Below are 13,943 nucleotides of genomic sequence, written 5' to 3' on the forward strand. Positions count from 1 at the left end.
ATGGGGCTACCTTTGAAAACTGTTTGGAAACTTCAACTGGTCCAGAAGACAGCAGCCAAGTGGCTGCCAGCATGTGTGTTGAAAGATCCCTAGTGTTGAAAGATCATCTGGAATCCTAACAAGATGGGTCACCAGTAGTAGCTGGATTAAACAATACTCCTTATCATACCCAAAGGATCCTTAAGTGTCTGTGTGAAACCAGAAATTGACTAATTGAGTAAACCTAACCTAAACTCAAACCTAGGTAACCTCGATTTACTCATGATGGGGGACCATAGAACTCAGGAAGCTACAGGTCTGTCTTGAATATGTTCACATTCCTGAAAGGTTTATCCCTTTCCTGCTTATGCCTGTGCTCTTGGGTACTTATCTGGCAGACTTGGCTAGAGGTGTGTTTTATCAGCTTTGGTTGATGTGCCGCTATCTAGATGCCATATTTCACACCCAAATAATTTTCATTTGGCCATCCAATAATGTACTTGGGACTGTCTTCCAAGATGTGTAATTTTTTAATGCCTATTTTTGTGGCTTCTTTTCATACTACTCATATTAGATTGCTACTTTTATGATTGTATTGTGTTCTTTTTACTTTTTCCTTAATCCAGTCTCTAAAGAGGTAGCATACAAACTCTCTAAAAAGATTGTTTGGCGTAGAATGCAGGAATTTTTTTTTTTTTGCTTGAAACTGCATTTGGGGAATGTACCTGACAACTTCCAATTTGTTTCCGGGGGGGGGGGGGATGGGAATGAAGGCATGTTTTGTTTTTAAACCCCTAAATAGCCTGGTCTGGAACATCTAAGGGAATATATTTTCTCAAAGGGGTCAACCCATCACCCCAGATTTAAGGTCTAGTTATGCTGCAAAAGCCATCATTAGAGCAGGCAAGATTTTCATCACGTGCTTCATAGTAGTAGCTTTCATCCAACAGAACTTCCTTCAAAAGGACTCTCCCACTGTAGCCTTGACTCTTTTAACTTTTAATTTAATTTTGTCCAGTGTTTTGAAGTAGTTTATACTTCAATATCTCTGGATGTTGTTGTATTTTATTTTGTTGGGAATGTATTTTATTGGATTTGGGTGTCTGTATAACATTTCGAAACACATACAATTTAAAAGTAACAGAAAACAGATAAGTAAATTATACAGCATGCTACTAAAAGGCAACCTTGACAAGAAGTGGGATACAATTTTACCATCCTGCAAACACCAACATAGCCTTGCATGCCTCAAGCAGTAACTGGAAAGCTGTTGGCTTATCAGGAAGAATTAATTATCTTGGACAACCCGATGGATATTTACTCAGAAGTAAATTCCAGTATGTTCAATAGGACTCATTCTTGTACAACTGTTGTAGGGTTGTTGGTCTGATTCTTGGTGTAGTGACATTCTCATTTTTATATTGCATAACAAAAGAGATGACAATATATACAAAAAAACCCTTTATTTGTTGACAAATGGGAATTGCTAAAGCAGCCATTTGAATGTCAGTTGAATGAGAAACTGGTCCATTGTTGCTTGATACACACAGACGTCTATAGCATGTACCCTCTATAATACTAGACTGTGTTATTTACTGTGTTATTTACTCCACAAAATCCAAATTAAGAAAACCAGAATGGAAATCTCATCAATCAAGCCAAGAAAATCCTAAATAACCTAAGAATCCACCTAGCTATAAAACATTACTTTCTTAATGAGATCTAGGATTGCCTGTTGGTGTAGTGTGCTTTAAAACTGTCCATGGAAATTAAAATTCCTGTTCCCTACAAATAGGTGACTCAGGAGACCAGTAATGAGAGAGAAAGTGTTTTCAACTCCCCCAAATTGCTGGCTCAAATCTTGTTCAGGTCAACCCCAATCAATAAGAGGTTACTGTGGAAGAGCTGCTTGAAATTCTTTTTGTACCAGTGGACTTGGCTTGGACAAATCCACAGCACACCAGTATAAAGGAAAGTTTGCCAATAGTCCCCTAAAGATGTCCGTATTAAATGAAAACCAGGAAGAATAAAATATTGGATAAACGATTAAGGATTGTGGTTCATATTGCTGAATATAGCTTATTGTAGGATTCTGTTGTGTAATTTCTGTACCACTTAATGTATCATACTAATACTTATGCCACGCTTCAGTTCTTACTGGTGGTTCTAAAATCCTAATACACTGTTTATTGAATGTCCCAATTTGTTGATTGCACTGACTTAGCATGTGCAATATGATGAGTCCCTATAAAAAAGGCAGACTATAAATAACATTAGCTGAACAGATAAGGGTGTATGTGTCAATTTTTTTGTATTGAAATATATGCTATTTTCATTTATTATTTATATACTATGCTGGGCTAGTTAAATGCTTTTCTGAGTGCACAGTTTGGGTCATCAAAACAAGGTAAACAAACAGAATCTAACCACTCCATCTTCTTGGTGAAGCACTGCGTACTGGAACAATCCTAAATTAACCTTGCCTTTTCAAATTAAGAAACCTGCTATGTAATCACAAAGGTGTTGCAGAATCTCTATGGCTTCCTGTGTTCTTTAGAAGAGTGGCATAAATCCAAGCTTTAACTACTGCAACAACAAACTAAGGGATGTTTAAACAGGACTAAGGTGAACTAATCCATAATGAGAGTGAATTTTTCCCATGTGGGAAAAAATCTTTATGAGTTTCCAAACACACATATGTAAAATCTGTATGAGCTTCCAAACATATGTTCCTTCAGCTGCATCAGGTCAGGTAACTAGCCCCCATCCTGTCTCGCCCTGACTTAGCCACAGTAATCTACATGAGGGTCACCTCCAGGTTAGACTATTGTAAATTGCTCTACGCAGAGCTACCCCTTGAGACTGACCCGGAAACTACAAATGGTCCAGAATACAGCAGCTCAGGTTCTTACCAGAACCCTACTGGCATCACACATTCAGCCACTGTTTTGCCAGCTGCACTGGCTCCAAATTGAATACTGGATCAGGTTCAAGGTTCTGGTACTAACATTTAAGGCCCTAAATGGTCTGTAACCAACATATCTATGGCAGGGGGTGGCCAATGGTAGCTCTCCAGATGTTTTTTGCCTACAACTCCCATCAGCCTCAGCCAGCATGGCCAATGACTGGGGCTGATGAGAGTTGTAGGCAAAAAACATCTGAAGAGCTACCATTGGTCACCCCTGGTGACTGCCTCTCCTGATATACCCACAGAAGAGCATTACACTCTGGGAAGAACAACGTCCTGGCAATCCCTGACTTGAAAGATCTCTGACTGCCCTCAACTAAAGCCAAGGTCTTTTCAGCCCTAGCAATGGCCTGGTGGAACTCTGCCTAATGTCATCCATGCCCTGCAGGACCTAGTGCAGTTCTAGAGGGCTTATAAGCCAGAGATGTTCTACCAGGCCTATGGTTGAGGACAGCACCAATCTGTCATCAAGTCTGGCCTCTTCCATTTCTCCTCTCCCCTATGGGGATTGGATACAATTGGTTCTTAACTGCCATCTGAATAGAACTTGGAATTGTTAGCGTTCTTAACTGTTTAAATTAAATCTGAAAAACTATTGAGATGTTGTTCACAGCCCTCAGCCTTGCATAAGAAAGGGCAGTCTATAAATCAAACAAATAAATACAATGAATCATTGACATAATCAATGCTTTTTTCCTCCCATACAGAAATAATCTCTGTCATGCGTGATTGTGAAGCTTCTCCATGTGACTATTGTAAAAACTGGAAACCCCCCCCCCCAACCCTTTACTGTAATTTATCAGTGCCCACAAAACAGCAGCGCCATCTAGGGTTCAAACTGATAGCTCCACACTTTTCATCCAGCTCAGAGAACAATTTTGATCCAGTGGGTGCAGGAGTTAAAATATCAAACTAGAACTAGACCAAGGTTTAAATTATTATTCAATCACAAAGCTGTTCTAGATTATTCTCAGGCCTGATTCAGACATAGGCATGCACTTTAAAAGCATCTAGGTTTCGTGTTATCTTTCCTACATAAGATCATTTAGCTCCCAATCAGAACTACACCTCAATCATGTTTCAGATTCATTATCAGTATTGTACCCAAACACTAGAGAATTGTATGGGGGAGCAAGACAATAATTCAAAGCCTTGTATGATGCCAGAAACTGGGTATAAGAACATTAAATATTTGCAGAGAGTGGCACATACACTAGGTAATGTTAACTTGCAGGCTTGTACAGAAACCAAACCCTACGGATGCATAAAACGTGGATTCCGATGTCTCTACACTAATGCACAGAGTAAGGGGAACAAACAGGAGGAACTGGAAGTCCTAATAAAGGAAGGAGACTATGACATAATAGGCCTTACTGAAATGTGATGGGATGACACTCACAACTGGATTATTAGGATTCAGGGATACAACTTATTTAAAAGGGACAGGCAAATGAGAAAGGGCGGAGATGTAGCAGTATATGTGAAGGAGGTATATACTTGTGAGGAAATATATGAATCGGAGCATGGCAGCTCAGTTGAGAGTCTCTGGGTAAAAATAAAAGGAGTAAGAAACAACAGTGATATTATTGTGGGGGTCTGCTATAGACCACCAAGTCAGGCAGAGGACTTGGATGAGATACTTCTACAGCAGATTGCAAAGTTCTCTAAGAGAAGGGATACAGTAATCATGAGAGATTTCAATTACCTGGACATCTGTTGGAAGTACAACTCTGCTAAAAATGAAAAGTCCAATAGATTCCTGACTTGTCTTGGACTCACCAGAAAGTGAAAAAGGAAACAAGGGGATCTGCTATCTTGGATTTGATTCTTACCAACAAGGAAGAATTGATTGAAGAAGTGGAAATAGTGGGCACCCTGGGCAGTAGTGACCATGTGATTTTGGAATTCACAGTCTTAGGGAAGGGGAAAGCTATATGTCGCCAGACTTATAGGTTGGACTTAAGAAAGGCAAACTTTGATAAACTTAGAACTATGCTGGTCAGAAATACTTAGGAGGTAGGGGGTTCAGAAGGGGTGGGAGTTTCTTAAAAGCGAAATACTGAAAGCGCAATAACAGATGATTCCTATGAGACGAAAAATGGAAAAAGCCTAAAGAAGCCGAAGTGGCTCCATAAACAGCTCTCTAAAGACTTGAGAAACAAAAAAGACTCCTTTAGGAATTGGAAGGAGGGCCTTATAACCAAGGATGAATATAAACAAATCACCAATGCTTGTAGAGAAAAAGTTAGGAAAGCTAAAGCTCAGTATGAGCTTAGGCAGGCCAAAGCTGCTAAAAACAACAAAAAAGGGTTCTTTTCTTATGTTCAGAGTAAGAAAAAGAGCAAGGACATGGTAGGCCCATTGTGAGGGCAAGGAAGTGAAATTGTAACAGGTAATGAAGAGAGGGCGGAACTGCTCAATTCCTACTTTTCCTCAGTCTTCTCTTCTGAGGGGAACAGAGCTCAACATGGCAAAAACAGAATATATAAGGAGGGTATGAAGTTCCAACCAGCGTAGGGGTAGTACATAAACACCTAGTTTCTTTAAATGAAACTAAGTCCTCAGGGCCAGATGAATTGCATTCAAGGGTTCTAAAAGAGCTTACGGATGTAATTTCTGAGCCTCTGGCTATTATTTTTGAAAATTCTTGGAGAACAGGAGAGGTGCTGGAAGATTGGAGGCGAGCGAATGTTTCCCCATCTTCAAAAAGGGGAAAAAAAGAGAATCCGGGTAACTACTGACCCGTCAGCTTGACATCTATACCTGGAGAAGTTTTAGAACAAATCATCAAACAGTTGGTCCTGGAACATTTAGAAAGAATGGATGTGATTACTAAGAGCCAGCAGGGTTTTCTCAAGAACAAGTCATGTCAGACTAACCTGATTTCTTTTTTTGAGAAAGTGACTACCTTGCTGGATTAGGGGAATGCTGTAGACATCGTTTATCTTGATTTCAGTAAGGCTTTTGATAAGGTTCTGCATACTATCCTTGTTGACAAGTTGGTAAAATGTGATTTGGATCCTGTTACCGTTAGGCGGATCTGTAACTGGTTGACAGATCACACCCAAAGAGTGCTTATAAATGGTTCCTCATCCTCTTGGAGAGGAGTGACAAGTGGAGTGCCTCAAGGATCTGTCCTGGGACCTGTTTTGTTCAACATCCTTATCAATGATGCTTATTAAAGTTGCTGATGATACTAAATTGGGAGGGGTTGCAAACACAGAAGACAGAAACAGGATACAGGATGACCTTGACAGGCTGGAAAAATGGACTAAAACCAATAAAATGAATTTTAACAGGGATAAATGTAAAGTTCTGCATTAAGGTAGGAAAAATCCAATGCATGGTTATAGAATGGGCGAGATTTGTCTTAGCAGTAGTATGCGCGGAAAGGATCTAGGGGTCTTAGTGGATCATACGCTGAACATGAGTCAACAGTGTGGTGCGGTGGAAAAAAAGGCAAATGCAATTTTGGGCTATATCAACAGAAGTATAGTGTCCAGATCACGTGATGTGATGGTATCGCTTTACTCTGCTCTGGTAAGATCTCATCTGGAGTATTGTGTTCAGTTTTTGGCACCACATTTTAAGAAGGATATAGACAAGCTGGAACGGGTCCACAGGAGGGCGACGAAGATGGTGAGGGGTCTGGAGACCAAGTCCTATGAGGAAAGGTTGAAGGAGCTGGGGATGTTTAGCCTGGAGAGAAGGTGGCTGAGAGGTGATATGATCACCATCTTCAAGTACTTGAAGGGCTGTCATATAGAGGATGGTGTGGAATTGTTTTCTGTGGCCCCGGAAGGTAGGACCAGAACCAATGGGTTGAAATTAAATAAAAAGAGTTTCCGGCTCAACATTAGGAAGAACTTCCTGACCGTTAGAGCGATTCCTCAGTGCAACAGGCTTTCTCAGGAGGTGGTGGGTTCTCCTCCCTTGGAGGTTTTTAAACAGAGGCTAGATGGCCATCTGACAGCAATGAAGATCCTGTGAATTTAGGGGGAAGTGTTTGTGAGTTTCCTGCATTGTGCAGGGGGTTGGACTTGATGACCCTAGAGATCCCTTCCAACTCTATGATTCTAAAATTTTATGAATCCCTGCTTCCATTTTAAACTTCTGTTAAAACATAACTATAGCATTCTTCACACTGACTAAATCAACAGAAAATTATACTACCCACCCATGTCAAATGGATACCTAAAGGAAAGCAATTATATGAGTCTATAGACGTTTCTTAACCCAAAGATAAGCAGCGCACAGGCAAGAAGCCCCGTCTGAGAAGAAAGCTCTCAATCAACTTCCCTTGTTTATAGGGTTTTAACATAATCTTACAATATCTAATTGTCCCATTTGATAAAGGCGCACATGCTTGGCTATCTAATTATCTTATAAACACTTGAAATGTCTTCTTAAAATATAAAAACTGCTAGTTCAATCTTGCTACTTTTTATCTTAAAGTCTACTTTAAAATAGTGATTACAAGTTTCTTGTTATGCTAATAAAGGTTTTTGGAATTGGAATTCAAGTTTCTAATACATATCTAATGAAGGGAGCTTTTACTCTAAACATTTTATATCCTGGACTCAAATCCAGTGGTCTCACACACAAACACACACCACTACCTACCTTTTGGTCCTTAACCAACAGCCAGTCTTTCAACCATATCTTCACTTCTGTGAAACTGGACATTCCTGCCATACTCAGATGCTTCTGGACCTGGACCTCAACAAATTTTTATCTAGTGATTTGTGTTAGATGGCTTCCAGTCTATACAAAGCTATATAATTGTGTTACTTCTTTATCTCCTTGTTCCTCTCTACGGCTATTCTATTCTGGGTCTCTGAACTCCCTTTTAAGCATCTTTAGTTGCATTGCCAGGTTAGCATTGCTTTTGCATATGAAGACATTTTCTATTATTTTTTAAAAATTCTACATTGTAGATTTTCAGCTGAACAAAAGATTTCTATGTTGTTTTATTCTATTTCAACCTGAATGATGGATTTAGGATTAACCCCCCCCCCCCTACAATGTAGAGTCCTAACCTGGCTACATGTTTCCGAGGCTAGGGGTTGCCACCTGAAGAGATCCCAAAATGACTACAATATTTATTGTGGAATAAGCTTGAGTTCTTGTCCTCTCCTGCTGTGAAAACATTTAATCTGCAGTACTGTGATCTGAACTCTATGCTCACGACCTGAGTTCGATTCCAGTGGAAGCTGGATTCAGGTAGTGGGCCCAAGGTTGGCTCAGCCTTCCATTCTTCCGAGGTCGGTAAAATGAGTACCCAGCTTGCTGGGGGGAAAGTGTAAAAGACTGGGGAAGGCAATGGCAAACCACCCCGTAAAAGTGTGCCGTGAAAACGTTGTGAAAGCAACGTCACCCCAGAGTCTGAAACGACTGGTGCTTGCACAGGGGACCTTTCCTTTCCATGTGACTTGGTGACGTTATCAATGCCAAGGGAAGCATCAGAGCAGTATTAAAAAAAATTGAAACTGCTCTCTAAATTGATGTGCCTCAGGTTTCTTTTGTCTATCTGGAGTTCTGTGCTTCTGATCTGTTCCTTGAAAGCTACTTGTAAATAAATAAATCTTGTTAATATATAATTCCTGCCTCAATGCCTTCCATATAAAGAAGGGCAAGAATCTAAAAATCCAGTTTGGGTTTTATGCAGCCCCCACCCAAACTGAGCAGGTCCAGCAGGTCTGGATCACCCAGGAAGCCATTTAATCCATTGGTTTCACTTCCCCTGCTTCAAAGCCCATTAAGCCATTAGGCTGAAATGGATGGCAGCCATTATATCGGTCCATTTTGCCTCCCCCCCACCCTCACAGTCAGTTAAACCTAACAGATCAGCTGTGGACCTGCATCACTCAGATGTTAAGTTTAAATGGTCCAAACAGCTGAACCAGATAAAAGTCCAGTAAATATTTGGGGAAGGCACCTTCCCCAGACATCAATTCTGGAGCTCTGAACCAGCCCAAATTACTGTCAAGATTTTGGTTTGTAAGGCGGTTTGTGCCCATCTCTACCTCCGTATTCTACATGTGCATCACAAAATTTACCTCACAGCAGCAAACCCAAAGCCTATATACTCACTACCTTTGAACACCTGGTATCTGAGCAGAAAGTTTATAATTTAAAATAAACCTGAGTCCCCCAAAATCACAGGAGTCTGTGTGGGTCCCCCCAGTTGATAGAAATGGCCGGTCACAAAGATTCCCTTTACTCACTATGGTTAGGCGTTTTTAATGCTCCTATCCTATACAAATCCAACTCCCTTTTAAAGCTATCACTACATCCACTGGGACTGAATGCCACAATTTAATTATTTGTTGAGCAAAGGAGTATTTCCTTTTCTGTCCTGTCTTTAATCTTTCGCCCATTAAGTTCATTGTGTGCCCCAGTGCTACTTTTGTCTGCACTCCTTTGTCAAATAACCTACCACAAGAAAATTAGTGACCCTGCTTGGGAAATCCTGATATAGGATACTAACAAACAGAAGCTTAGGTCATAGCCTATAGTTTTTAAAAGATTCTATGGTCCAAAATGGAGAAAATATTTCCTTACCCAGACTGTGTTTATCTTTTTCTCTCTGTTCCCATTTTGAACTGTCCACATAAGCGGCTGATAGAATAGTTCTTTTGCCTAATAAAAAAGGCAAGATCAACAGGTCATTTAGACAGGTTTCAGTTTATCTAAATGTACATTTTATTAGCCAACTTTCTTTTTATACATTCCATTCTCTAACAAGTACAACAAAAAGCCACTATAGCTGCCATCATACCAGGAAACATTAAATGTCATCATCTCTTAGAATTCCAAAGGAGTTCTTAGCTTCAGAGGGATCTCACTACCACCACTATAACTAAGTTTGAGTCTAGTGCCACCTTTAAGACTAACAAACCTTTATTCAAAGTATAAGCTTTTATGTGATGCACAACTTCAAATACAATACTCACTGTATCTAAAGAAGTGTGCATGCACATGAAAGCTTATACCTTGAATAAAGGTTTGTTGGTGTTAAAGGTGGTTCTGCAGCTTCAAACCAACACAGCTACCCACCTGAATCTACCACCACTATAAATTAGACTTCCATAAAACTTCCACTGGGCTCATAATTCACAGAATATTATGGTTTTACCTTCCTTTATTTTCAAGAGTACATAAACGTTATTCTCTAGCTGAACAAAAGTAAAATGTTAGTCTGTCTGATATTCCTTAATCAGAGTAGCAATATCTAAAATGCCTAACCAGCTGCAGAAATGACTTATCTGAATTAGACTTTAACACACTGAAATCATTAAGTTACCAATCACTATGAACCAACAGAGTTACTATAAATCAGGGGTGACCAAACTTGCTTAACATAGGAGCCACACAGAATACACAACAGATGTTTGAGAAATGCAAGACATGAACATCAGATGTGGGAGAGAGAGAGGCAGGCAAATAGATGGGGAGAGGGAGGTGGAAAGAAAGCAACGTTAACTTTAAATGCATTTTCCAAGCTGCCAGCTGGCTTGGTTTGGAGAAGTGATTTAAAAAGAGAAATGCCTTCTCCAAGCTGGCTGGAAGGCAATGGGGACTTTGAGAGTCACAATATGTATGAAAGAGACACGTGGCTCCTAAACTGCAGTTTGGCCACCCCTACTATAAATTATGACAAAAACACTACTGTAAGGCAAAACTGGAGTGATCCTGCTCCATCCCAGAATGATATAAGGGCTGCCTAAAAGGCAGCTGGATAGCATCCCACCCAACTTTGAGTACTGCATTTAACAGTGCAATCTTTTTTACAGAGTTATACCTATGTAAGGCCATTAAACTCTACTCAGGATTGCACTGCAAGTCCTGGGAAGAAATGACCAAAAGCAGAATCCTATGGAAGATATATACATTGCTAACAAGAAAGAAATGCATATTTATTAAACAGTTAAGTGTAGAGGCCCTTATACAGAGGGAACAAATCATTCTGCAGAGATAGGTCCTAGGAAGATAAAGTTACAATTCCATCTATCTAGCCCTTTAAGATCTGCATACTGCTTGCAGAAGTTCAAGATTCTACAATGTATTTTCTGCCACTCCATCAGTTACAAGAAATCTGAATAACTGAAAATTATAGTAAACTAAATCATTCAATATCTATTCTGCTTTAAGACAAAACTCAGATATTGAATCAAAAACAAAAAGCATGGATGTTTTGCTATTTACATTAGGCTCAAGGGATGATGGGGAAATTATATGAAAAACTGTTAACCTCAGAGCTTCACTGTTAGCCAAACATATGAAAAAAAATGATGTGGCAATTAGCACAAAAAGTGGTAGAAATACCAAAAAACAAAACAACCAATTTTTTATTTAAAATTTTGAAGCTGAAATTCCCTTTCTTGAGAATAAGCCCCACTTGAGATTAAGTCCCACTGAATATAATGGGTCTTGCTTCACGGCATACATATGCAGAATTAGATAATACACAAGTAAAGTAATAAGGAACATTGCCAGAGTAAAGTTCAGGAAAGGTCTATCAGCTGGGTAGGCATCTCAACTTTGTGAAAGGCTCAACTGAGTTTTCAAGGCTGCTTAATCCCAAGAGTTCGTATTTATACCTATAATCTTACATATCTTTTATATCAGGGATGGCCAAGCTTGCTTAATGTAAAAGCCACATAAAATAAACATGAGATCTTTGAGAGCCACAAGGCATGAACATCAGATGTTTGAGAGCCACAAGACAAGAAGGAAGGAAGGCAAATAGATGGGGGAGGGAGAGGTGGAAAGAAAGCAACTTTAAAGGCATTATCTAAGCCGCCACCTGGCTTGGTTTGGAGAAACGATTTAAAGAGACAAATGCCTTCTCTAAGCTGGCCAGCAGGACGGTAGGGGCTCCAAGAGCCACACAATATGTGTAAAAGAGTCACATGTGGCTCCCAAGCCACAGTTTGGCCACCCCTGTTCTATATCTTTAGCCTTTACATAAAGACTAATAAGTGTGTTGCTTTTCAATTTAATAAAACAGAGACATGATAGAAATTTATTTTTAAAAAACTATAAACGATGTATAAAAATAAAGAAAACTTCTCTCTACCCAAAATTCTATGACATTTAAGGGGAGTAAAGACAAACAAAATAAACTACTTCTTGGTTCAATAATTTGTGGAACTCACTTTCACAAGCCGTGCCTGTAGATTAAATGGTTTTAAAGAGAGATTTGATAAAACCATGGCACTATCTGCAGCTACTAGCAATGAAGGCTAAATACAGCATCTGACTAAGAGAGCTGTGTTTCTCGAAAGCTTATGCTACAATAAAATTTGGTAATCTTAAAGGTGCTACTGAACTATTTACTATTTTGCAGCATTCACACAGAGAGGGAGTATACCTGTGAACACCAGCTGCTGGGGTTACCATCCTCCAGATTGGACCCAGCTCCCCTGTTGAAAATGACTGCTTTGGAGGATGGCCACTATGGCATTGTACCCTGATGTCTCTCCCTTCCCCAGGGTCCACCCACCAAATCTTCAGGTATTTCCCAATCCAGAGCTGGCAGCCCTAGCCTACAGAATGAGAACGAGTGAAAGCTCTGGCTCCCACACTTTACTTGTATACATTCTGGGAGCATGTGGTTAACTACTGTGGGGAAACAGGCACTACATAAACGTTTGGATTGATCCAGTAAGGCTGCGTGCCACAGAACAGCAACTAGAGGTGCCATGGTCATTCCTTTTATTTTTAACTTTTCAAAAGTTTATTAATGATTCAAATTTGTACAATAATCAAAAGAGAAAGAACAGTGTCAAGATATATCAAGCACTAAACAAAAAAAACCAAGATGACATACTGCTGTAAATAAATACACTGCAATAAAGAAATGCATTTTATAAAAGTGCTGATGTCAAACAGGAAATCACATGAAAAAACAACCCTCTCCCCTCCCCCCTCCCAAAACAAACAAACAAAAAATTATTCCCAAAAGGGTTCCTTGTTTCAAGGTGTCGAACATATATTTCTGCATGAGAAAATGAAACTGAGAGATAAGGCCTATAGAAAAATGCAAGGAGGGTGAAAGAAAAAGCTTAGAATCAGAATTTGAACTCAAAAATTTCCACCCCTGTGCCAGAAAACAAAGTCAACAATCAACATACATATAAGAATTCGAACTAAAGACATGCGGAAAGGGTTATAGGGAGGGATTTCTTGAGAGTTAATATACTCCACAAAAGGAACCATTTAGCATAAAAATTAGATGAGACGGTATTCTGCAAACTGGAGTAAATTTTTGCCATTACAAAGTGATCCTATACTTTAGCAAACCATGTGGTCAGTTAGGAGGAAGTTGACGCTTTCCAAAATGAGGCAATAGATGCTTCAGCAGCAACTAGCAGGCTGGTAATCAGATCCTGACGTGCTTTAGGGATGTCAAGAGTGTCCCATAAATTCAAAAATATCGGAGAAGGATTGAGAGGTATCCAATAGGAGGTGATAAGCTCGATATAGTGAAGAATTATGTTCCAAAAATTGATAATGGAAGGACATTCCCACCAACAGTGGGCAAAGGTACCTCTGAGGCAACACTTATTCCACCAGTACGGTGAAGTAGCTTTAGAAACGGAGGATAATCTTGCCAAAGTTAGATACCAATGGTTGATTATTTTGAATGTCTGAAATCTGGTGACGTCTGATGATGAGCTTAAAGAATAAATCGCATTCCATTGCTCAGACGGCCATTCCTGATCAAGGGTAATCCAACTAGCAGAAGTCACCCTGACTGGCGTTCGTGAGACTAGGAGACCACCATAATATATCACTTCCACCCACCTGCCGCAGTCCAGCCTTTCATCCCAGCCCAGCTGCAGATGAACCCTCGTTTGAACATGTGCGCCGCCATGTTGGCCGGTACCAACCTTTTGACCAAGTCGGGGGAGGAATGAAGAATCTCTGCCACTACAAGCTCCTCCTTCCCACCAGTAAATCTTAGCGCACCAATGAAGGCGGGGCAAGG

At 39.9% G+C, this 13,943-nt stretch overlaps 1 protein-coding gene across 1 annotated transcript in view; it reads right to left on the reverse strand.

The window, feature by feature from the left end:
* LOC132569570 (small ribosomal subunit protein mS27-like) overlaps positions 1–13,932 on the reverse strand; it is a 97,532-nt gene extending 83,600 nt beyond the window's left edge. The window contains exons 1-2 of the mRNA XM_060235783.1: positions 13,760–13,932; positions 9,512–9,589 (exon numbers count right to left, since the gene is read on the reverse strand). Coding sequence (XP_060091766.1) covers positions 9,512–9,589; positions 13,760–13,829 — 148 coding nt within the window. The 5' untranslated portion in view covers positions 13,830–13,932. The remainder of the gene's footprint in view (positions 1–9,511; positions 9,590–13,759) is intronic.
* Between the last annotated feature and the right edge of the window lie 11 nt (positions 13,933–13,943).

This window comes from Heteronotia binoei, chromosome 4 (assembly GCF_032191835.1).
Source record: "Heteronotia binoei isolate CCM8104 ecotype False Entrance Well chromosome 4, APGP_CSIRO_Hbin_v1, whole genome shotgun sequence".
In the NCBI taxonomy this organism is placed as follows: Eukaryota; Metazoa; Chordata; class Lepidosauria; order Squamata; family Gekkonidae; genus Heteronotia; species Heteronotia binoei.